Source organism: Talpa occidentalis, unplaced genomic scaffold (genome assembly GCF_014898055.3).
Source record: "Talpa occidentalis isolate TD23 unplaced genomic scaffold, MPIMG_talOcc4v2.1 talOcc4.10, whole genome shotgun sequence".
NCBI lineage: Eukaryota > Metazoa > Chordata > Mammalia > Eulipotyphla > Talpidae > Talpa > Talpa occidentalis.
Genome location: NW_023600993.1, coordinates 51,109,756 through 51,134,224, shown reverse-complemented (window position 1 = coordinate 51,134,224; position 24,469 = coordinate 51,109,756). Strand labels below are relative to the sequence as shown.

The window sequence follows — 24,469 nt, the reverse complement described above, 5'->3', positions numbered from 1 at the left end:
AGGCCTGTAGGAGCATCCATCTCCCTCTTTGTCACCCCACCACCACCACTAACTGCAAACCTCACACAGGTTCCTCCTTCCAGCAAGCCACAGTGACCTTTCACCTCACCCAATCATACCACAATAATTATCTTTCACATTTGCAAAGGAGTTTGGATGATTTTTCCTATTTCTACCTTTTCATTTGTTCTCTTCATCTTAATTCTATAGGTACAGACAGAGACCATTTCTCCAGAAATATTTAGTGTCCGATGAAAATAATTAGGATTTGTTCGAGCTAAATCTTACTTCACTTAACTGGGAACATTGAAAGTCGTTGACTTATTTAAATAACAAGAAATTGTGCTATATTCTTAGTTTTTTTTTTTTTCTTTCAATAAGTATTTATTGAATACCTACTATGTGTAGGTATTCTGTTAGTTAATGGGGGTAAAATGTCATGGTCCCTGTCTTCAGGGAGCTTAATCTCTAATGGGAGACAGAAACAATCATCCCATACTCGCTCAGATAAATGTAACATGGCCACTGAGATAAGTGCTGTGAAGAAGAGGCCTGTGGTGCTACAAACTGGTCAGAGAGCTGAGAAAGGACCAATCAAGCTGAGATGTGAAGATGGTAGTTGTGAACCAGGCAGAGAGAATATTGTGCACAGGCCTGTCATGGCCAGGGAGGGTGAGTTTTAGAGCTAGAACCCTGGACATGGAATGCAGTCAGGTGGAGGTGCAGGAGAAGGTAGCAGGCCAGGCTGCTGCAAGTTAGGGTTCCTGCATACTAACCATTAAAAGTGCCCCTTACTACAAGCAGATGAATCTTAAGCCACATCAAAGGTTTGGAGAATTGAGGGTGGCCTAGAATTCAGACTCCACTTTTCCTGGCACCCAGGCCTGTGGAAAGTGTGAAGAATCCTTGTTTTATTCTAAGAGCAATGAGAAACAAGAATAGCGATGTGTGGCATTTATTTACAGTGATTTCTTCTGGCTGAATAAGGACCACAGGAAAACATCTTAGGGAAGTTTATGTAAGGAACTCTGTGAGTAAATTGTTCCCTCCTTTCTCATGAGTCAGGCCTCCTCAGGAACCAAACTGCAGAAAATAGCTTTTTGGGTTAGAAAATTAGAACTCAGTGCAAAACTACTTCCACGCTCAGGAAATATTCCACTGTCTCCTTGGAGCCTGTTGGCATTGCAGCGAGGAAAGGAGTCACCGAATGTCTACTTGAATTGCTGTGAGGATCTTTGCTTTGGTCAACCTTTACCACCATTTCTGCAGTTGGTTAGCTTTGTTTATATGTAGAATAAGGTGACTTTTTCAAGATCTCCCCTAGCCCTAAAGTTCTGTGATTGGCCAAGATTTTTTTCCCCTTCAGCAACTTATGTTGAAACTCTCACTATAGCTAGCTGACACTGTGACAAGCTTACCACATGTGCCACTTTTCTTTAGAGAGGAATGAGAATGGTGAGGGATTTCCCAGGATGATCTTTACTCTAGAATGGTGGGGAGCAAATCCCCGAAGCTTGTGAACAGCACTGAATGGGTTATACTGTGAATTGTCACAGTGACAGCAACTGACACCCTTTTTCTTTCCTGGATCCCTTTGAATATATTTATTCATTTCCCTGTGCCTCACTTTATTCATCTGCGTAATGATACTGGACTGATGCATCTGTAAAGACTGTACTATAGGATTCTGGGATGGGATTCTAAACCTTTTAAAACCACGAGTGATTGTTTTAGATTTTTTAATTGTTTTATTTATTTATTGGATTGATTGCTTTTTTGGAATGCTATATATGTATGTGTATATATTTTTATTTCACAATAGGAAAACATATTTAATGTTTTTGATTTGTAACACTAGGTCCTATTTCCTTCTACCAAAGACAGAAAATCATGTTCCCTCTTTCCTCTCTCCCCTCCTTCTCCCATCCCTCCACCTCCCTCCCTCCCTCCCTACCTCCCTTCCTCCCTCCTCTGATTGACAAACTGCCAGTAAACTAAACCCTCCCACCAGAGCCTGGCAGTGATTGTCCCCACGAAAGATGCCGTGGCACTGTCATGGAAGGCTTGACTTAAAGGTTCTCCGGGTTTATGGTGACTGGTGTAATGAAGAGACAACTGTTGACTAAAAGCATTACTCATCTCAGATAAGAATTGTTTCCCAAATTCCTGCACTCACTGGAAAATGAAATTAATCTCTGGAGAGTGGTATGTGTGTGTTTGTTTTGTTCCAAGTATAGGTAGGTGCCAGGAAATTGAAGTGGTACCATTTTACCATTTCTTAGCATAGAATTGCAAGCAAGCAGAATACCAAAGAAAATCATTTCTGTTCTGAGTTAACTTTGTTAATTTTTCCAACTTGGAAACTCCATTCCTTTCTAATTATAGATTGTGGCTGGGCATGTTGTCAGCTAACACCAGTTCTATAGGACTCTCTGCTCTGTTCCTTTTCTGCAAACATGAGCAGTGGGAACAGGTGAAAAGCAAATTTGGAATCGCCTGAGTCAGACTTGGGTTTTTCATTGTTCTTTGTCCTAGACTTTATTTAGACATTCAAACTAGATGTCTTCTTGTCGAGAGGAAAACAGAAAAAGCTTAACATTAATTTTATTATATGCTTCACCTCATGAATTACTATTTTAATAGGATATCTAGGAAGCATTTAGTAGGAGATCTTGGAGACTTTGCTACCAACCAACCATCTCCTGTTTGCACCTTATGCAGAGGAGATTCCTTAAACTTTAACACTCTACTCTAGCTCTTTGACTTAGTTTTGATCTTTGAATTTCTTTGCATCTCAGAAATACTTGGATGGGTTATAGGTCAATGTCAAGACTATGTGAAAGGGTTTGTTCCTTGTAGGTACCTGTCTCCAGTTTCATTTTTTATTTATTTATTTATTTGTTTTTAAAGATTTATTTATTTATTTATACAAGCACTGGGTACAGTCAGGAGCGCGGGAGGGTGAGAGAATTCACCAGAGCCAGAGCGGGGAGCAGAACAGGCAGAAGGGCCGAAGTACACTGCTGCGAGGAGCAGCGGGCGGCAGGAGAGGTCTATGAGCCATGTGGGACCCTTGCTGGTGGCCCGGGATCAGACCAGCGCTACAGAGGCTGTGGGCAGCTTCGCAGCCCAGCGCTCAACCACTGCGCCACCAGGGGAGGCCCCTCCAGTTTCATTTTTAAATATATGTTTTTGTTACTCAAGGAATTTGTGGCTATTGAAAAAAATATGAAAATAGAATAAATAAATGGGAATAAACTACGCATCGTCCTACTTTCTGGTAAAACTTATTAGTCTCTTGTTATAATTTCGCTCAGATATTTTTGGTGCTAGAAATGTGATTTATTGATCTGTTAGAGTTTCTGGACCTCCCCACCACCTGGTAAAGAAGATGCTGTTTTGCCCTGTCCAATTCTCCCTTTCCCCAGGCCTGAGAGGAAATTTTCATCTTTCCAAGACCAGTTCTAGTATTAAATTAGAAGATAGGGTGGGTACAGTCTAGATAAAGCTTTTGAGAAGAAAAAAAGTATAGCAAAACTAAGGAAACCCAGGTAATAAAGAAAAGAAAGATTAGAGAAAATAGCATGCCTGCTGGATGGTGGAAATGGTTAGAGTGGGTTGCTCAGATTGGCTACAAGAGGCTCGGGAGAATAGAGAGGAAAGCAGGGTTTAGATGGGAGCAAAAGCAGCTTTGCTGTCATGGGTGATTTGAAATCACCTTAATGTTATTAGAGAGATGAGACAAGGATGACCTGTTGTAGCTGGAGTATGCAAGCCTGGGCTGGGAGCCTGAGCAGCAGTTCCTCTGATATTTTTAATTGTTCATTTCACTACACTACTTATAAAAATTCCTACTTTTGATCTATATAACATGTAAATCCACCTAACAGAGAGAATGGGTTATAGTTGCTTCTGCCTATTCAATCATTGTCTTCCCATATTATTAAATATAGTTTAGCTTTTTAAAAACACCTGACTATAGGGCCTCCCCGGTGGCACAGTGGTTGAGCACTGGGTTGTGAAGCTGCCCGCAGCCTCTGCAGTGCTGGTTCCATCCCCAGCCACCAGCGAGGGTCCCACATGGCATGCAGACTTCTCCTGCCGCCCGCTGCTCCCCTCAGTAGTGTATTTTGTCAGTCTGCCTGTTCTGCTTCCTGCTCTGGCTCTGGTGAATCTCTCACCCTCCCGCGCTTCTGACTGTACCCAGTGCTTGTATTGGGAAAAAAAAAAAAAAAAAACTACCTGAATATATCACAGCTAGTGTAGTGTTGGCCATATGGATTGTCTCTAAAAGCTGCTACAACTCAGTCTTTGCACTTTTATTTATCTCATTAGACTTTATTCCAAGGAAGAGACTTTATTGCCTTGAAGGGTGTAAGTATTTGTAAAAGCTTTGAATGAAATAAACAATTTAGGATTGTAGGGCTTAATTTTATTTTATTTTTATTTTTTTATAGAGGCATGTTTATTTATTTATTTGTTTGTTTGTTTTGTTTATACATGCACTGGGTACATTCAGAAGCGCGGGAGGGTGAGAGAATCCACCAGAGCCAGAGCGGGGAGCAGAGCAGGCAGAAGGACCGAAGTACACTGCTGAGGGGAGCAGCGGGCGGCAGGAGAGGTCTGCTCGCCATGTGGGACCCTCCTCTGGTGGCCGGGGAGCAGCCGGGGATCGAACCAGCGCCGCAGAGGCCACAGGCAGCTTCGCAACCCAGTGCTCAACCGCTGCGCCACCGGGGAGGCCCTGTAGGGCTTAATTTTAAATTATGTGCTACTACTGTTACCACTGTCTAATTTCTTGCCTTCTAATAGAATTTTTTTCTAACTTCTTCAAAGCAGTTTGACATTCATTATCTGATTTTTACCCATGTTGTATGCAGTACTTTCACTCCTATTGAAAAACCTTTTAAAATAGCCTTTATGTTTCAAAAGGCAGAATTGGAGCTAAAATTTAAAGGGATTTTTTAAAAAGAATCTTAACGATCCTAAATATGAATCCTGACATGACTATGAATCTTTCATCTGTTCTATTTCAGAGAAAGTTAGTTCTTGGCATCACCTTCCATTATCTGGTCTTCCCTCTCCCTCATTTCCAAAGAAGTCATGTTGATATTCAGAACATGGTGAAAACATATTGATCCTCTTTGTCCTTCCCATGAAAATGCTTGTTAGCCTCTTGTGAGGGTAAAAAGTTGATTACTCATTGTACATACTGACTACACAGTGGGTCAGCGTAGGGGAGCACTGGGTCTAAGTTTCCTCTTCCTAATGTCTCCCCCTTTATCAACAGTAGTGTAATCTTTGGCTCATGCATCAGTGAATCTGGAGGCTATTTGCTTGTAAATCTGTTAGTAACCCCTCTCTTAATGATACGTTGATATCCTTTTAAGGAGTTATAATGGACTCTATGCTAGGAATCCTAAACTCAAGTGCCTGCATGGCCAGCCTGGCCCTGTAAGAGAGCTGTGCAAGTCAACTGCTAGTAACAGTGATTAATGGCAGCCCCCCCCCCCCCCCCCCCGCACTGGGACCTCATGTCAGAGATATTGTGGGAACTAGGACTAAATGGGGAGTATTTGTGTTATCTGAATGAGCAGTTGCGCCAGCCAGCTATTGACATGTGGGAAGGTGAATGTTTCCTGGAGAATCATGAAATCTCAAGTATTATAGATATTTTTAAAAAACATTGGGATTCCACTGATTGGGAAAAAATCTTTGCACTCCAGTCAACTGATAAGGGACTGATCACAAAGATATACAAAGAACTCACATGACTCAACAAAAACAAAATAAACAATCCAGTCAGGAAATGGAAAGAAGAACTTAAAAGATATTTTTCTCCAAAGAGGAAATGCAAATGGCCAACAGGCATATGAAAAAATGTTCAACATTCCTTATAATCAGGGAAATGCAAATTAAAACCACATTGAGATACCACCTTATATCAGTAAGAATGGCACATATCAAAAAAACAAGCAACAGCAAATGTTGGCGAGGATGTGGTGAAAAGGGAACTCTCCTACATTGCTGGTGGGAGTGCAAACTGGTCCAGCCACTGTGGAAAGCTGTCTGGAGGTTCCTCAGTCTACTGAAAATGGAGCTACCATATGAACCGGCAATTCCACTCCTAGGGATCTACCTAAAGGACACAGAGACATTTATTCAAAAGAACACCTGTACACCTATGTTTATTGCAGCACTATTTGCAATAGGTAAAACCTGGAAATAACCCAAATGCCCAAAAATAGATGACTGGATCAAGAAGATGTGGCATATATATATACAATGGAATATTACTCAGCAATCAGAAAAGATAAACTCATGCCATTCGTAGCAATGTGGATGGAACTAGAAGGAATTATGCTCAGTGAAATAGGCCAGAAGGAAAAAGAAAAATATTGGATGGTTTCACTTATAGCAGGAATATAGGGGAACCAAATAAGACATCAGTGTAAAAAAATAATACCAGTACAAAACACAACAAAGCAAAACCAGACAATTATAAACCAGAGACATCCTGCAGGGGAGGAGGAGGGAGAGGGATCAGAGGGAGGGAGGGAGGAGCACAGGGAACTGAGGTGATGGTGCACGGGTGCGTTGGTGAAGGAAACTCTATGGGAACTACTCCTGAAGGGGTGGGGGGGGGAAGCATATATTGTTTAATAATGAACAATGATGTAAAAAATTAAAAATATATAAAAACAAAACAAAAAAACCATACTGGGATTCAAGAGAAAGTCTTATGAAACAGTGTGACTGGAGGCTGGCTCTCACCCATAGAAGGTGTTGTATGACTTCTACTCTATGTTCATCTATTGTGGCAGCTTCTATGAGAAGTTAAATAAGCTCTAAGAACTAAGAAAATAAAACCTAATGTGGATTATTATAATGAGGATGCATGCAGGCTAAACACAACCCTCCGAAATAGGCTGCAGTCTTAAAGTTGTGGGCTGCTTGTGAGCTGGATGGTCCAGTTTGGTGGGAGTCAAACTGCCGACTTGAGAATCTTAGCTCTACCATTTGCTCATCTCTGTGCCTGAGTTTCTTCATTGGAGAAGGGAATTAGGTGCCTTGATGAGGATTAAAAGAGACAGTTTAGATACAAATGTTTCCCTTGTTGTCTGAAAGTACTGTCTCTAGTGAAACCTTTCATAAGCCAAATAGCAGAAAGTGATGAAGCAAGTACCATGGATTCCCATGGAAACATTTTTTAGCCTTGCTGGACCCCCAAAATCATAGCAAATAACACACATAACTTCGCTAACATTAGCATATGGTAAAAGCAGAGGTGCTGTGATGCAAACATGTTCTGGGTAGTTTCCGAGAGGTCTGGCAGGGCCCCTACTTGCTGTTTGGGGTGCTAATGTCTCCAGATTAGCTGCTCCCAAATCAATGCTGACCTCCAGTTTTGTATTTTTGGCTTTTGTCTTGAAAGATTTATTTTGGTTTAGCAACAGCAACAAAAGGTACGAAGGTAGGTCTTTCATGAAAGTGAAGTGTTTTAATATGAAATTTCGGAAGAGAGGGCAGCCCTGTTTCTCTGTACTTGTTTTTACCCCCTTCCTCACCTTCTTCCTCCTGCTATTACTACTGATGACCTAGTCTCTCTCCTTTTTTCATGTTCCAGGTTCCTGAGCCCCTTCAATATGATCCTTGGAGGAATTGTGGTGGTGCTGGTGTTCACGGGCTTTGTGTGGGCAGCCCACAATAAAGATATCCTCCGGCGGATGAAGAAGCAGTACCCCACAACCTTTGTCATGGTGGTCATGCTGGCCAGCTACTTCCTTATATCCTTGTTTGGGGGAGTCATGGTCTTTGTGTTTGGCATCACATTTCCCTTGCTGCGTAAGTGAACCTGAGTCTTCCTTTTCTTACAGCACAAAATATGTAGGTGCAGTTGTTCAATGACCAGTTTGGTGGGAGTCAAACTGCCGACGTGAGAATCTTAGCTCTATCATTTGCTAATCTCTGTGCCTGAGTTTCTTCATTAGAGAAGGGAATTAGTAGTGCCTGCGTATGTGAACCTGAGTCTTCCTTTTTCTTTCTTTTTTTTTTTTCTTGTGGGACCCTCAGCGGTGGCCAGGGATCGAACTGGCGCTTCAGAGGCTGCGGGCAGCCTTGCAACCCAGCGCTCAACCACTGCACCACCAGGGGAGGCCCAGTCTCCTTTTCTTATAGCACAAAATATGTATGTGCAGTTGTTCGATGGGCCAGTTTGGTGGGAGTTGTGCATTTTGGGTTGTGCAGATGGGACATTTGCCTATTTAACAGGCTCTCTGGGTGATTTGTATATAACGTTTGAAAATTGCTAGCATAGATTACCTGTGGTTCTTATTTAAAATATAGAATCCCATATTTATCCCATCACAGAACTTGTTTATGTGTATTGGTTGACATGTCTACAAAATTGTTAGAGTTTTCTGAAACATAAGACTCAGGCTTCATGTCCGTGAATTCCCCACATGTGTAGTGGGCACCTGTTCTTGCCAGACGCTCCTCTGGGGACACAAAGTAAACAAAACAAAAACAAATCTCAAGTCATATGGCAAGAAAATGGCAGTCTTCATTGGGCTCCACATTTGCCTCATGTTAGAGTCTCTTGTCAATCTTTAACAGATTGCCCTTCATACCATCCTGATATAGCAACAATGGTAATACTTTAGTTTGGAAGTAAACTATTAACTCTCCATTATGCAAAAGATCTTAATTAGTTCCAAAAGTTTTGTAAGTCTGTAGGAATAATTAGCCCAGAATATATAAATACCAATGACTGATTCTTATTGAGAGAATTCGATTTTTTTTAACATGCATTGTTTGCTGAGATCCCAAACACTTGAAGCCTGAAATAAGGAACAGGTAAAAGTTCAGTTGTATCAACAGAAATCAGATAAAAATTCTAGTGAATTAAGTAACTGGAACATCCCTTTAACTTTTAATAATATTTCACATGTTCACTTATGCCTTAAATAAAATCAGCTGTTTGGTTAGAGTAAGCTCAGAATATGGAGGAATACCACATCTTATGGACAAAATATTTCAATAAACAGATTCAGACTTTTTAAAACATTCTTATGCACTAGAGTCTTGGTATTTCAGTGATTTTTGCATAAACATACAGCTCCATTAGCTTTAGTAACTGTCACATCAGAGCCTGAGATAGGCCAGTGTAATGAAATGTAACATAGGTAGAGATCCAAAGGGCTTGGTTTCTTTTCCTGGACCTGCTGGAAACTGTCATGTGATTTGTATCCATTTTCCTATATGGTCTATAGTTCACTCATCTATAAAATAATTAGGCAAGATCACTGATTCTCAAACTTTGATGATTGTGAGAATCATCCAGGACACTTATTAAAAATATGAATTTCCAGCCACACCCCTTGGAGGGCTTGATTTTGTGGATCCACAGTGCAGCCCAAACAACCTGTAGTTTTAGAAAGCTCCTCAGATGTTTCTAATGGCCAGTGTAGGTTGGACGTTTCCAGGTAGTATGCATATCAGTGTTTTTCAGGATGAGAATCACCCAGAGTGATTAATGGAAATTTTACATTCTGGAGCCTTACTGTAATCTAAATTTTGGGTTGTGCAGATGGGACATTTGCCTATTTAACAGGCTCTCTGGGTTTTGTATCTAAAGTTTGAAAATTGCTGGCATAGATTACCTGTGGTTCTTATTTAAAATATAGAATCCCAGATTTATCCCTTTAAAGTTCTGGTTCAGGAGAGCCTGGAGAGGGGCCAGGGAATCTTTCTAAATAAACATACACAGACAATTCTTAATGGTGAAGCAGATTTGGGGGAACACTGGGCTATAGAACCTTTACATTTGTGTCTCTTCATCTGTATCCAACACTTTGAAACACTGTGACTCAGAGGCACCTGGTACCCTCAGGCCTCTGGCAGGGTTCACAATACATATAATCCCCAAATTGAGCAAGAATTCTTTTCTGAAAAACTCTGCAAGTCAGTTTGTAGTAGGTTCAAATGACATTGATTTGCATGGAGTATCAGGACATTTAAGTAGCACTTGTAAAGATATCAATGTGTTAAGTGATCGTTGCTGCCTGGTTATAGTTTGCCCTGCTGAATACAATATTTTCTTTGACACAGAAAGAAAACTTTATGTGAGACTTAACAAAGACCTTCAAGAATCCACTTGAAGATTTAGCTTGATTATAGAACCAATTGGTCTGTAGCTAACTGAGGCAGCTACTGATAGTGTGAAGAGAGGAAGTATGATGTTGATTTGGAGAGATACTCGTTCCTTTGGTACTAACCATATTTCACTTCTCTACAGTGATGTTCATCCATGCTTCGTTGAGACTTCGAAACCTCAAGAATAAACTGGAGAATAAAATGGAGGTAATAGGTTTGAAGAGGACGCCAATGGGCATTGTTCTGGATGCCCTAGAACAGCAGGAAGAAAACATCACCAAATTCACCGAGTATATCAGTAAAGTCAAGGAATAAATCTGAGCTCGTGAGAGGGCTGCCACAGAAATCCAGTTGCAATTTGCCCACATCCAAACCTCCTTTCTATTTGTGTTCTTGAAATAGGGGCTGCACATACTTTGAGCTATCTGTGGCAGCATGCATGTGGAGGCCAAACTCTTAACATCTCTGATGTTACAGAGGGAAGGCCTCAGAAATAGAAAGAAACTGCCCTCCTATTATGATGTCTGAATTTTCAAGTGGGGTCACTGAAATTGACTAAAAGTGGTTCACACATACTTCTTTAGGGGAATAAAAGAAAATAAAACAAGTGTGGATTGTATGGTAACAACTCTGTTGTTCAGTAGGAAAAAGGTAATTGTACAGTATCAAGGCAATGTGAATAAAAGAAGACTGTTAATGTGGATTATGTCATGCATTGGGCTGTTTTAATCCCCTCTGGCATCCTCCAAAAATATTCCCTATGATGATAATAGGTGGGATATAAATGAGTTTTGTGTGTAAAATCAAAGGTGATTTTTGTCATTTGGCCGCCTGTTTGATGTGCAGTGAAAACTGGATAAACCAGTTTATATTTTGTTTACAAATACAAAGATAGCTGTTGAGTAGACTATTTTGTCAAATTTTTGTAAGTTTTTGAAACAGTAATGTGTTTTCTTGAGGAAGGTATTCGTTGCAAACAATGTTACCTTCTTTAAGGAGGCTAAAGCTATGTAACCCGTAATCTTGACAGTCTTGTTGAAAAACGAAAAAATAAAACAAACCTTGAGTTCTGTTTATATTACACAATTTTTGTTGTTCTAATGACAAAAGGGTGTCTAAGATATTGTTTCCCATGTTTTTTTCATTGTTTTAACTGGAACATTTAGAAAGAAGCTGAATGTATATATTTATTAATGGCTTAGGGGCACAAAGAGGACAATAAATATTGTTCTTTTGAAATCTGAAAAACATCTCTAGCTAACCAAGCAAAAAGACTTGTAAAAATGGGAATGAAAAAGGGAATGATCCCCAGCTTCTGCTGATTCACAAAAGTTTCAGATAGCATATGTTTTTATAGCTAGACATTAGAATTAAGATAGCATGGGTTTATTTTGTTGCAGTCTTCCTTTATTTCCCATGTATTTAGAAATAGATTATACAAAATGTTTTGCTTGCCAATTGAGTGATTTCATAAATGAATAGAAAACATTTAGGTTTCTCTGACATTGATTTACGGAGACAATTGGAGCAGCACTTACTGAAGGCACCTTCTGGATGTCCTAGAATAAGAAGCAACAGCATGTGCTGCTCCTGATTTTTCTTGTCTTTTGATTTCTTGGCCAACCTGCAGCCTCCATCTCTAGCACAGTGGGATCACCATAATTTCACAGACATGGTCTGGAATTTGTGTCCTTACCCAAATATGAAGAATAAAATTTATGAAAGACGTTTTTTTGTGAGACTTTATTTAATGCACCTCTGTGTTAAGTATCTGAGAAACTTAGTGACTACCTTATAATGATGATATACAGCAAATACTCAGCTTGTTTTTCAAATACTGTTAATAAAATCACAGTACTTTATTAATTTCCAGCCAGAATAAAATTAAATTCCAGTGGGATCCCTTTTTAAACCTACTTGGGTTTATACACATTTTAGCCCCCCCTATGTTTTATATGGTGAATTTTGTAGACTAATTAATGGGGAAAAGTGACAATTTGAATTAAAAAAATACTCATTACAATTATTATCCAGTGGCAAGGATGACAATAGAAAAATGTAGCATAGGAATGCAATAATTCATTGCATTTTAAAAACAAAGTCTTCAGCTAAGATATTTAGGGTGGAAGAGGGTGGATAGAAATAGCATAATGTTGAGCTACTTTGCCTGTCTTGATAAAACCGGCCCACCTTTTGCCCAGATATCCAAAAAGAATTTCCCTACTTGGTATGGTTTGATAGGTTATTTTTTTTTTTTTTTGCATCTTGAAATGCATAAAATATTTTTTGTATGAAGTAATGGCCATAGACTTTCCAAATTTCCCAAAATAAAACCTTCCAGTCATACCAAATAGCAGTGTTCTACTTTTGGACAGCAGGGAATTGAGGCAATAAGTTATGGGTTTGTATAATTCTTTTTGCACTTATAAGATTAAAGTTCTCTTTCTGGACTTCTTGAGATTGCTGACTTTTAACAGTGTGACTGTTAAGTAAGGGTTTTCCAAAATTTCAACTATTAATACACACAAGCTTTTAAGCATGTATAGTGTGTTTTTATCCTTTCAGAGCTTAGCCTCTTAGATATAGATATAGAGTATACTAAACTTTTAAAAAGTTTTATTTATTGCAACCCTTTCTCAACTATCCTGCTTTGTATACATTTTATAGAAATAGTAAAGGAGGAGAAAGCAAAATTCAGGCATTGACTATTCTAATGTTAGTTACTTGTTTAAAAACTATAAATTTGAGTACTTTTATACACACTAAATTATCTTTAAAAATAGAAAAACCATATTTCTTTCCCATGGCTTGTCCTTCCAAAAAATGTATTGTTCTAGGTTTGTCCCCATGAGACCCATTTTTTCTTCCAGCCTGTTGTGCTATGAGCCACATGGGATTATCTAAAAGGAAAAACAAGGCAGGCATCGATTACTCAGGTAAAGAAGAGAGGCAACCAAATCAGGATCTCCTAATTTCTAGTATTCATGCCATTTCTCTATAAAATTTCAAATTCTGTGCGCCCAGTGACTAGCCCAGGTAACTAAGGACTCTCGGTATACCTGGAAGGAGGAAAGGACACTAGCTTGGAGTTGTCTGGGAGCTTTCTGTGGAGGATTAGGACTTGACCTGGATTTGAAGATGGGGCAGGACTTCTGTAAACAGCAGGAGGGAAGTCTCTTGGGGGTGCCAACAGAAGGGTCAGTGAGCACAAAGGCATGGGGTGTACATGAGGCTGTTTTATCAAGAGAACTATAAATGATTTGTGGTAAATAAACATTGATTAGTAAAATGGAACTAAGTGTGGAGGATCTTGAATGAGAAGAAAAGGATTTAAGTTTACTTCTGTAGCAAGTTTTCTTTAGATTTTTGAGGAAAGGCACAAGATTAAATTCAGACTTACAAACAAAAGTAGTTAAAACCAATAGCTTCTCAATATATAAAATTTTTCTAAAAAGAGCCTTGTCCCAACACATACAGAAATAGAAGATTTACTATATATGCCGGGTTTTATTCTGTGTGCCATTTTTGGGAAACTAATTTTCCAAGCCCAATGGCTTACGCATTCTATTTTTCAGAGATGCCCTACAAGTTTACCCCAAAACACTGGGGGGATGGCCGAGAGAAAGCCAGGCAGGGTTCAAAAGGAAATCTCAATTGATTCTCCAGGAAAGAGCTTACATTTCTTCAATTTCAAAGCATCAGAAAGTCCTGGGGTTCAATTCCCACTTCACATATCTGCAGAATGAAACATTTATTTTTTTTTTTAATTATAAGACACTGTGATGAATTACAGCGGGGAAAGTGGAAGGACAAAAAAGGGGGGAGGAATTAATAGTTGACACCTTTATAGTGTTTATCATTATTTAGAAGATAAACAGTAAAGCAATATTTTTATAATTCCTGTTGCTTGAAGCAGTATTCTTAATGTCACCTAAGCCACTCAAGCTTATTAGACGTAGAAAATGTTGCCCCTGGTATTAATATTTTACTTCTATCCCCTTTCCTCTTCAGTTCCTATTTTGTCATAGGTCAAGCATCCCATCTTGTACAAAATGCCCCCATCAGATGTCAACTTTGTCCCAGTTCTGCCACCAGAAATCACAAATAATGCTGCTGAAGTTGTCTTGAAGTGCTAAAGCAGTCATAATTTCAATTTCTTGTTCTTCTAGATTAGTCTGTTGCCTCTCATTCTAGTTCTTTTGGCAGTTGCACCTGTGGTTTGAAGGAAAGGGGAAAATTAATACTGGGAATTTAACAAATTTACAACAAAATTTACAAAGTTTCTATGTCTCAAAGAATGAAGAACGGATTCGAAATTCTAGCCAGAGAGCCCCCCTCAGATTATGAGAAAATACATGCTGACAACTACAGCCACCATTTACTGGGCATTTACTGAGGCCAGGGATGGACACCACGGTTTGAGGTACACAGGGAAGCCCATCCCAGAAACAAGGGGGGTGTTGAGTCTGCCTGGGCTCAAGTCCTAATTTAGCACTTACTATGAGGTGTTGGACATCAATTTTGCCTGCTGTAAAATCTAAATCACAGGACTGTTTGGGATTACATAATATCATGAAATTTTGTAATCAACATTAACCTATTTTTAAACCATTTTCTCACTTTATTTAACAAAAGCCTTATAAGCAGGGGGCCTCCCTAGTGGCACAGGGGCTTGAGATGCAGCCTGTGAGGCTGTCCACAGTCCCTGCAGCGCGGGGTTCGATCCCTGGCCAGGAGCTGCCCACATGGCGCAGCAGACCTCTCCTGGCTTGCCCACTGCTCCTGTCAGCAGTGTATTTCAGTCATTCTGCCTGTTCTGTTCCCCACTCTGTCTCTGATGGATCCTCTCAGTCCCCGAACCTCTGGCCTGTACCCCAGTTCTTGTATGCATAGATAAATAAATCTTTCAAAAAAAAAAAAGCCTTATAAGCACGGAAGAAGCTCAGAGAGGGTAAGAAATTTACTTAAGGTCACACAAATTGGAAGTAGCAGAGCAGGATTTAAACCCAGATCTGCCTCATTTTAGTTCTTATACCGTTACCACTAAAACATAACCAAAAGGACTACCTCAAGAATATAATAATATGTTCCTTTCAAAACTGGGCTTTCCTCTTTGAAGCACACTCCTAATTTTAGACTTATTAAAATGTTAAAATATTAATTGAGGAACTCCCAAGAGCAAAAAGATTACAGAAGAGTAGCATAAATCTGATTGCAAATCCACTTTATAGCTTTGCTTCATAGGAACAACTTAAAGATAAAGCAAATTCTTAAAGAATCTCAAATGGTGTTGTATCTTGGGAGGGTGACTCATCATCATGCAAGTATCTTTCAGAGAACACCAAGGAAGTCCAGAGGACACTCAAAGTTTATTCAGTCATGACTAAGAGTATTTCCTCTTCTGTTTCTCGTATCCACCTGCTGATGTGAGAACCATTTTGACCATCTGCTATGGCTCCTCGAACAGCTAGTTTTCTGCCCATGACTTTTGGCTGGGAAGGCTTTCTAATATCGTGCCCACCAGAAAGGACCTTTGATGTGCTTCTGTGTGTACCGCCTTCACAGCAAAGGGTCGGCATGTGCCTCTTACCCTCTCCCTCCCAAGAGCCAGACTTTCACGAAGGAAGGGGTGTTAGATATAATCTTAGTAGCCTTCCCTCAGAGAGCATTGATGAATACAAAGTATCATACCAAGTATTTATAACAACTCCAAAGCTGTAATAAATAATTATAAACTGTGTTCTTTGCATTAATGAATGGAAAAAAAATGTCATTTTCTGTATGTTTTGATATATACAAGGAAGGATTCAAAAATAATAAAAATCATAAAAATATGTGACCCTGACCCAAAATAGTAAACCCAGATGTGGTGACTCATTTAAAACATAACCAAGCTGGCAGGAAAGGTCACTGGTAAAAAGAGGAGTAGCATAAATCTACTATTTAAAATCATAAATCACTATTTAAAAAATAAATAAAAAGGAAACTTCTTGCTTACTTACATATATGATATGTAATCATTTAATTTATCTGTAAAATCAAATATTCTTAAAAACAAAAACCCTAAAAGAATCAAGAAAAGATAGGCAGATGTTGTATTAATCTTTAGAGAGGCCTTTTCTTTTTCTTGTTTTGAATTTTTTTTATTTTATATATTTCTTATTTCTTACATCATTTTTCATTTTGCACAAAATTTGCATTTTCATCTTAGTTATAGTTCCCATACAATCCCACCACCTTCAAGAGAGGCCTTTTCTAAGCAGAAAACAAAAACCAAATCATAAAGGAAAAGAGCTGGAAATGATGTTCTTAAAACTTACAGACAGGAAGAATCAACTTGCAGTATTGTTAGGGGTCCCTGTTTCTCCTTCACTTGTTGGTTAAAATTAGTTTTTAGAAGTGTGTGTGGTGTGCATGCACGTGTATGTATAGTATCACACAGCGCACACATCTACATGTACTCCTAGAGACTGGGGGTTGGGTAGGTGGGAAGGTCTATTTCAGCTGTGGTGATATAATTGGGCACACTGAATCAAGTTCCTGCTCTGGCCAACACCTCAGTGGGTGTCCAGGATAGAGGTGAGGGAGACCTGTCCTGAAGACTCATAGTCTCCTAGGAGACCTATATTGTATCCATAAGGGTTCTAAACTAAAGCACAAACAAGGAAATACTGTAAAAGAGGTATATAGAAATGGGGATGGAAATACAAGAGAAGAACATTCATTAATGGCGTTTTGCTTGGATCTCTTTCATGTAAGAAGTCATATTTGAATCAAGTCATTTGATTTCAAGAGACAGTAGAATAAGAGATAGTTTCACCAGAGGGTAGTATAGAGGCAAGAAAAGAAGACCACTCAGGAAAACATCAGGAGATGTGGTTTGCCACGACGTCATGGAGTCATGGTGGTCAGAGTGTGGTCTCTGAGTAAGTGGCATCAGTGTCACCAAGGAACGAGTCAGAAATGCATATTTTCAGGCCCCACCCAGGACGCACTGAAACAGAAATGATAAGGATGTGTTCCGTAACCAGTGTCAGCCTTCTGCATGTTCTGACGCTTGCTTAAATTCAATTATCATTATCTTACAAGAGTTGTACTTCAGACACTTTCTCCCTCTAGGTACTAGGGAAAGGTAGTTCCCAGTCCATATAATTCCTGATCGATATATACTCTTTTCAGATGAGTTTGAAATGTCACACTGCTTTTTCCCAGGCAGATTGTCTTCAGAAGGAGCCTAAAATTTCCAAAGTTATGGTCTCGTTTGGCTTTGGCTCTTACAGATTGTCTAGGTTCTTTTTTTTTTTTTTTTTTTTTTTTGGAGGTAAGAACAAGGGGCAGGAAACAGAGGGGATGAACAACTCTGGGACTTTGGACCTGCATGTGTGAGAGAATGGAGATAGAGAACATGGAAAATGGGAACTAGAAAACTAGATTGAAGGAAGGTGCTAAGAAAACTCTAAGTGATCTTTAAAGGGGAAGAGAGGTTTGGGTATTGTCCTAGGTAATTGACAAAAAGGCAGAAGATAAGATAGGAAAGTGGAGAAAACTGTAAAAGGATAGAGTCTAGAGAACCAGGTTAAAGAGAAAGGAGATCTTAAAAATATCTTGACAACTGCAATAAATAATTAAAACAGAGTGTTCTTTGTATTACTGAAGGAAAGGAAATCAAATCAAACAAAACACTGAGGCGAAGAAGTGGCCAGATATGAAGATAAAGACCCAAGAGTCTTTAATCTTAAATTCTGCATTCATAATCAATGCTAATGTGCCATGGATCTTTTGGCTAACTAAGGTTGCTTGTGATATTATTATACTGAAGTCCTTACGAAGGAGAAATTTAGCAGTGTCTTTAGGTAGTAGAAGCAGTCCAGATATGCATAGGGAAATCCAAAATGAAAGTGAGTAAGGATTAAAATAGTTAGCTTGTTCGATTGGCACAGAAAGTGCATACTATACAAATGCAGCTAACCTCAGTGAATTATACATTTGTTGCAGATGGGATTTGATCTCAATGAAAAATACAAATACTCACTGGAATGACAGGTAGTGAGTGAACCACAAAAATTTTAAGGATGAAAAGAAATCATAATTTTATAAGGGAGGGATAAGACTGTACAAGCCTAACGTCCTAGTTGGGGGTTTATATCATGCTGATTCAGAGTTAGTAACATAGGAAATGAATTAGACATTACCTAATAAATTCAGTTGGTTAGATAAGGTAAAGAGTTTTAAAAAAAAAGCTAAAACAAAGCAGCAAAATAAACTAATTCTGTAGGGACAAAATAAGTATTGGAAATGAGCGAAGCAGACTAGGTGTTAGGCAGTAGGGTATGGTGGTGATTGAAAAAAACTGGAGAGTCCATTACCAAGAATACATTGCCTGAAGAAGAAGTTTAATACACTGATATAGCAAATTTGTATCATGCAAATAAATATAAGCCCAATGTGACTCAAGCTGATGTTTCAGGGGATACCAGCCATCTGGATGTTTTCATGTGATATTTAAAAATATATATAATAATAAAACCAAAAAAACCAGGCCTGCATATTTTTCCTATAGTCTACCAGTTTTGAATACCTGGTTCACAGATTACATCTCTCCTGAACTGAATTAAACAGGCAATTTTTGGAGAAGATAGCATTTGAGCCAAGCAAGTATAGAGATTTTCCTTTACTCTTTGCTAGCAACTTTAGTTTAGGGACCTCAATCCGAAAGCATTGAGTAAAAGGGAAAAACATTAAAATGAAAAAAATATACAATTAAAAAATATAAACTGCTTAAGGAGATGTGCTCTTAACACAAATAGAGTATTTTCACATCCATGAGAGGAAAAACTAATGTTTTTTTACTGTTTAAATTTCTAAGAATGATTTATAAGTATGATTTTGTACTTATACATTTAGTTTATACTTAACATTTTAGTTAGGTACATCAATTAAAAAAATCACAAGATTTCAAAATTTTATTTTAATTTTAACCTCATACTTGAAAATCTAGGGGTTTGGAGGGCTTCTCTGTTCCCCAGTGTATGTGAGGGGAAAATCCCCAAACTCTTTAATTTATCTCCCTAGGTGAACATGCTTGTGACTTAATTTCTGGCCAAAAGTATTTCTTGCTGCTGGAATTTTGTAATATCACCACTGATATCATTTACAGTATTTCGTTGAATTTAAGATGCACAATTTTGATGTTTTCCAACAGCTCTGAAATCAGAAAGCACCTTTCAATCCATGTTGCATTACAACAGCTGGCTACAGGTGCAGGCAGGAACACACGTTACCCTTTCACACTGTTAGCATGACAATTGAGCTGTGTGTCCCACTGGAACCATGTACAGGCAGATGCAGTGCATTCATTTTTTTCCTATAATCACTCTTTATTTTTTTAATATTTTATTTTATATAGCTCTTACATCATTTTTCATTTTTTGCACAATGTATGTATTTTCATTTGGTTATATTCCCCATACAATTGCAGTGCGATTTAAAATATCTTTTAATGAATGATAAAGCAAATGTGGCACAATGTTATGGGTATGTAAGAATTCTTTGTACTATTTTTGAATTTCTAGAAATCCAAGATGACATCAAAATAAAAAAATTTAAAAACTCATTTAAAAGATTACACTATGATTCAGCATTAAAGCAGATTTTTATTGCGTATGCAGCCAGCACAAAAATGAACAACAGGAAGCAGATTGCTCTTAGAGAAGTGAATTGTCATCAATGAAATCATGGGTTTCACATTTTTCTCAAGATTATGTGCATGAATTTGTGTGATATTTTGGATCTGAGGTACATACAAAGAGATGGTTCTCACCATTCAAGCCAGGCAAATGAAAGCAGGAGAAACTGTTAATCCCTTGGACTAGATGAAAGAGATTTCAAAGCAGAGGCTGATATGCAAGACCATCATGCCAAATTCATGCAGCCTTTACTGTAGTGCATGCTTTTCTTTCTTAGTGGACATTAAAAGCAAAGAAACATCTTAAAATTGGTAACCTTTTAGAATTGATTATAGACGAAAAACGTAGAACTTACTAGGGCATTGCATTTCTGTGGTTATCATCATGAAATTACTTTGATCTTTTATTCTAGGATTTGGACTCAAAACCAAAGTGTTCTCAGTTGATTAAAAGGCAGAGAGTCATAACCACGAAAATGATAAAACCAACATTGTAAGCTCTGTGAGGTCAAGACTATACCTGTCTCATTAAGCACTGAAGCCCCTGACCCTTCTGAGGGGGCCTCACACTTTTGAGCACCATGTAAATATTTGTTGCATTAATAAATAAGTGATAAAGACTCCAGGGAAGGACTTACACAGCAGAATATTCCCTCAGAAGGCTGTGTTGGGTTAGATGATCCTTTGATACTTCATTCTCTTTTCTGGTCTGAATCCTTGTGTCTCCTTTAATGTAGATTTTAAAAAGACTTCTCTTCATTCTTTTCAGACTGCTATTTTTAATGATACAGGCACCCAGGGAGCTTGCATATGCTTTACTGATGACAAGTTACAGAAATGATAGAGCTAGTGTCTCTCAAAACAACACCCCAATCCACCCCCTATGAGTTCTGGCTGCCTGTGGAAGAGCAGGTGCAGAAAGTCTTGACCATGTGCCCAAGGGCAGACAAGGGACTCTGGCTTGACCTCATGTGACCTCTAGTGTTCTTTCACTGGTCCTGTGCCAGAGTCCCTCTAAATAGCAGAAGAAAGTCATCTTTGATTTGGAAGAATGGAATGCTGTCAATTCTGTAATACTAGGATATGGGAATGAAGGCAGACATATGTGAATAAGGGCTGTCCCAAATATGTGAATAAGTAACAATTATTTTATACTTTAAAGCCCTATATTTTTGGGCCTCCAGGTTTTGGTGCCAGTGATGTCTTTTGTGTGTGTATGTATGTGCGTGTGTACTTGAATCACCCATGTAATATGCTAGCACCATACCAGGTAGCACACTATAGATAATGTGTTTGCACTTTGCTTTTCCATTTAACACTATATTCTGGAAGTCACTCTATATGAATTACTAAAGGTCTTCTTCCTCCTATAAAACTCTTTAAAACAAAAGAATAAGCTTATACAGAAAGTTGCTTAAAGCATCTTGAAAAAAATTGTTACTCTGATGAAATAATTTATTGACATTTTGTTGAGTAATCTCTTGGCTAAACCGCCTACTAGATTTAGTTTAATAGTTAATTATCAACTACCTTTGGATGCACACTTCTCATAAATATCATAATAGAAAAAAATTTATTTCTGCAAAGTAACCAGAAAAGACTAGAACATTTTCACCTATCAGGAGCAGTAACCAGTGAATCACAGTAACTATCACAGTGAAAACAATAGTAAAATAGTCTAGAATTCTATTAATTCATGGAGATACTAACCTGAAGCTTACCATTTCTGGACCTAAAAAGTGAAAAATATAAATGCAATTGCAAATAGTCTCTGTCCATCTACTAAAAAAGGACTAATTACTTTTAAGAAGTTTGGAAGCCCACAATTAATCTACGAAAGACTGACCCAGTTAGGCCTTTTTCCTATTTACCCCTCACAGCAGTTTTCTGGAGACCTTTGACTGTCAGTTCTGTGCGGCTGGGATGGTGTGAGGATAGGGAAGAGATAAGATAAACCTCAGTTTCTATTTATAAAATCTTAAGAGTTGTTAAGATGATTATATGATGTAATTCATATAATGACGCTACAGTAAATGCCCAGTAAGTGTTAGTTGTTAATATTGTTGTTACAGAAGTGATACAGATGTTTATCTTGGGAGATAACCAGGATAACTAGTAATGCTGACTGGCTTTACCCAGTTAGTCACAATTAGTGAGACTATCCTGGTGTTAAAATGAACAGGGACTGGAGCTGGGATGCATTTCATGTGCTGGCTCACCGTTTCTCCCTCCTTCTACTTACAGGTTTAAGATAGGCCACGTTGCTGTGACGAATGTCATTCAAGAGCTGATCTCTGGGAGTGATTTCCACCAGCGGGGTGGCCTATTTTTCGGCACTGGTTTGAGTGTTTTGATCACGTCTTTGAGGTTGGTTTTCTCCTGGGGGTCTCTGGCCTCTGGCATTCGAGATTTGCGCTGAATCCTCTTCACCTTCACCACCCGGAAGGAGTCCGGGTCTGTCCTGTACTGTGGAGGCTGTGATGGCTTTTTCATCATTTCATTTCTTCTTGCTTGAGTGTTAGCTGGTTGAGAAGGTTGGAGTAACTCCTGCATTCTAGAATCTGGCATAGGTCCCCCCAACATCTCCCACATCCCAGGTGGCAGCCCCAACCCATTCTCCAACATGGCTATTAACTTTCTCTGCTCTTTGAGTTGCTGCTGTTTCTGTTCTTCTTGTCTTTTCTGCCTTTGTTTATCCTGGTTTCTGGTGAGCAGATTGGTTACCACCATTCTCGGACCTGGAAGTTCAAAATGGTAGCCCATCTTCAGGAGAGTGTTATTTGCCTTCAAAAGCCTAGAGATTTCCATTTCAGCATGGTGACCCAACATGTGCCTCTGATTGTGAAACCGAAGTTCAGTTAGTGTCTCATTGAACTGGAGACACCTCATGATGGCCACGATTCCTTTACCTGTGATGAAATTAGACTCGATGTTGAGAGTCGTTATACTCCTATTTTCACGCAACATGTTAGCCAAGGCAAACGCTACATTCTCATCTGCACCCACATTTGCTAAACTGAAGGTTTTGATGTGTTTGTTTTTCTTCATTGCATTGACAAAGTCCAGCAACATTTCTTTGGGGATGTTTTCAATGTTGTTCAGGTTGAGTTCCTTCATGTCAGGATCATTTTGTCTAACCCGCCTCAAGCTCCCATCCAGGTCTGTTTGGTTTCCTGAAGGCCTTGCACTTACCTTCAAAAAACTGGTATCAAGAGTTAACTTCTTAGGATCTAACTTTGATATTTTCTCTCACTTTTTTCTTGTGCCTCTGGTTTGTCTTTCTGGTTTTCAAATGATTTATTGATTACCTGTTGGCAGTTTCTTTCACCATTTCTGATTTTCTCTTTTATTTCACATTCCTCTTCTCTTTTTATTTTTCATCACTCTCTTCACTAGTATCTTCTCCTTCATCATCTTCATCTTCTTCATCATCATCATCTTCTTCTTCTTCTTCATCATCATCATCATCATCATCATCTTCACCATCATTATCTGTTTCTTGGATATTGTTGCCTCCCTTTGATTCTCTTTTATTTGCAATAATTTCATTATTGAGTTTTTCTTTTAAATACTGGGACATATTTTTATTACCTTTGTCTATTTCTTCATGCTTCTTTGGAGTGTTTTCCTAAAAGAAAGGGTTATGGGATTAGAATACACAGCAGGGACAAAATGTGAAGCAAAGCAATACCTACTGGAAATAACACAAATATTTATTATTAAGGGAAAAAAGCAAATAGACTGTATATATAGTATCTTTTTGTGCATATGTGTGTATATATATAAGTACACAATACACTATACCCTATTTGTGTATGTGTGTATAAATATATTTATAATATAGAAAAGCTTATAAATGAATAGAAAAAAAGTCTGTTGTATTAGTTGTCAAATTAGTAGTTATCTCTAGAGAAGAAAGATAATTATTAAGACAACTGAGGAGGAAGATTTTTCACTTTTTGCATTATACAACTCTGTTGTGTTTGACTTTTTTTTTTTTAAAGAATTGAATATGCACATTAGTTTTGTGAGCAAATACAAGCACATAAAAATAAAATTTTAAGATATACACACAAGTACACATTTTTAACTGTGTTTGTCTCATCTAGTAAGATGAAACCAAGTTAATTTTGTTCTGAGATTCTGTATTGCTTATTTTAATAGCTACATTCAGTAGCAGTTGAAATTATTTGTCTTGACAATCTTATGGAGCTATAAATACATTGAAATTTGCTTTGTATGTGGTGGAATAGACATCTTTACATTTAATAGTCCTAGGTTATACATACAATAATTTTCTTATTGTCCTAAGTAAAGTTTACATTCCAAAAGTGCTTGCTAATCTAGTATGATGTCAATATTAAACATATTGTGTAGGAAATTAGAGCAGTTTGATATTTTGGAACATACCAAAACCTTGACTCTGTCTCCTTTGGTCAGTTAAAGATGCCCTGATTACTTCTAGGGCAGACTCACTAGAATGGTTTCTTTGGTAGGAAATTACTTAGAAGGCAGTGTCAGCCACAAAAGGGGACAAGATCACACAGAAATTTTAAAACAATTGCTTAGACTGAAAAAGAAAATGACAGTTTATTAGATTCTTGCTCATCAATTAGTATGCTTTCCTAT

At 38.3% G+C, this 24,469-nt stretch overlaps 1 protein-coding gene and 1 pseudogene across 1 annotated transcript; one reads left to right on the top strand and one right to left on the bottom strand.

Annotated features, from left to right (window-relative positions):
• Positions 1–7,505: 7,505 nt before the first annotated feature.
• ARL6IP5 (ADP ribosylation factor like GTPase 6 interacting protein 5) lies at positions 7,506–12,005 on the top strand (the record flags this gene model as incomplete). Its single annotated transcript, XM_037501584.2, has 2 exons — positions 7,506–7,845; positions 10,298–12,005. Coding segments are annotated over 2 exons (513 nt in total), but the record flags the coding sequence as incomplete, so codon positions are not given.
• Positions 12,006–14,143: 2,138 nt separating this feature from the next.
• LOC119237607 (leiomodin-3-like) lies at positions 14,144–23,805 on the bottom strand (annotated as a pseudogene).
• Positions 23,806–24,469: the final 664 nt, after the last annotated feature.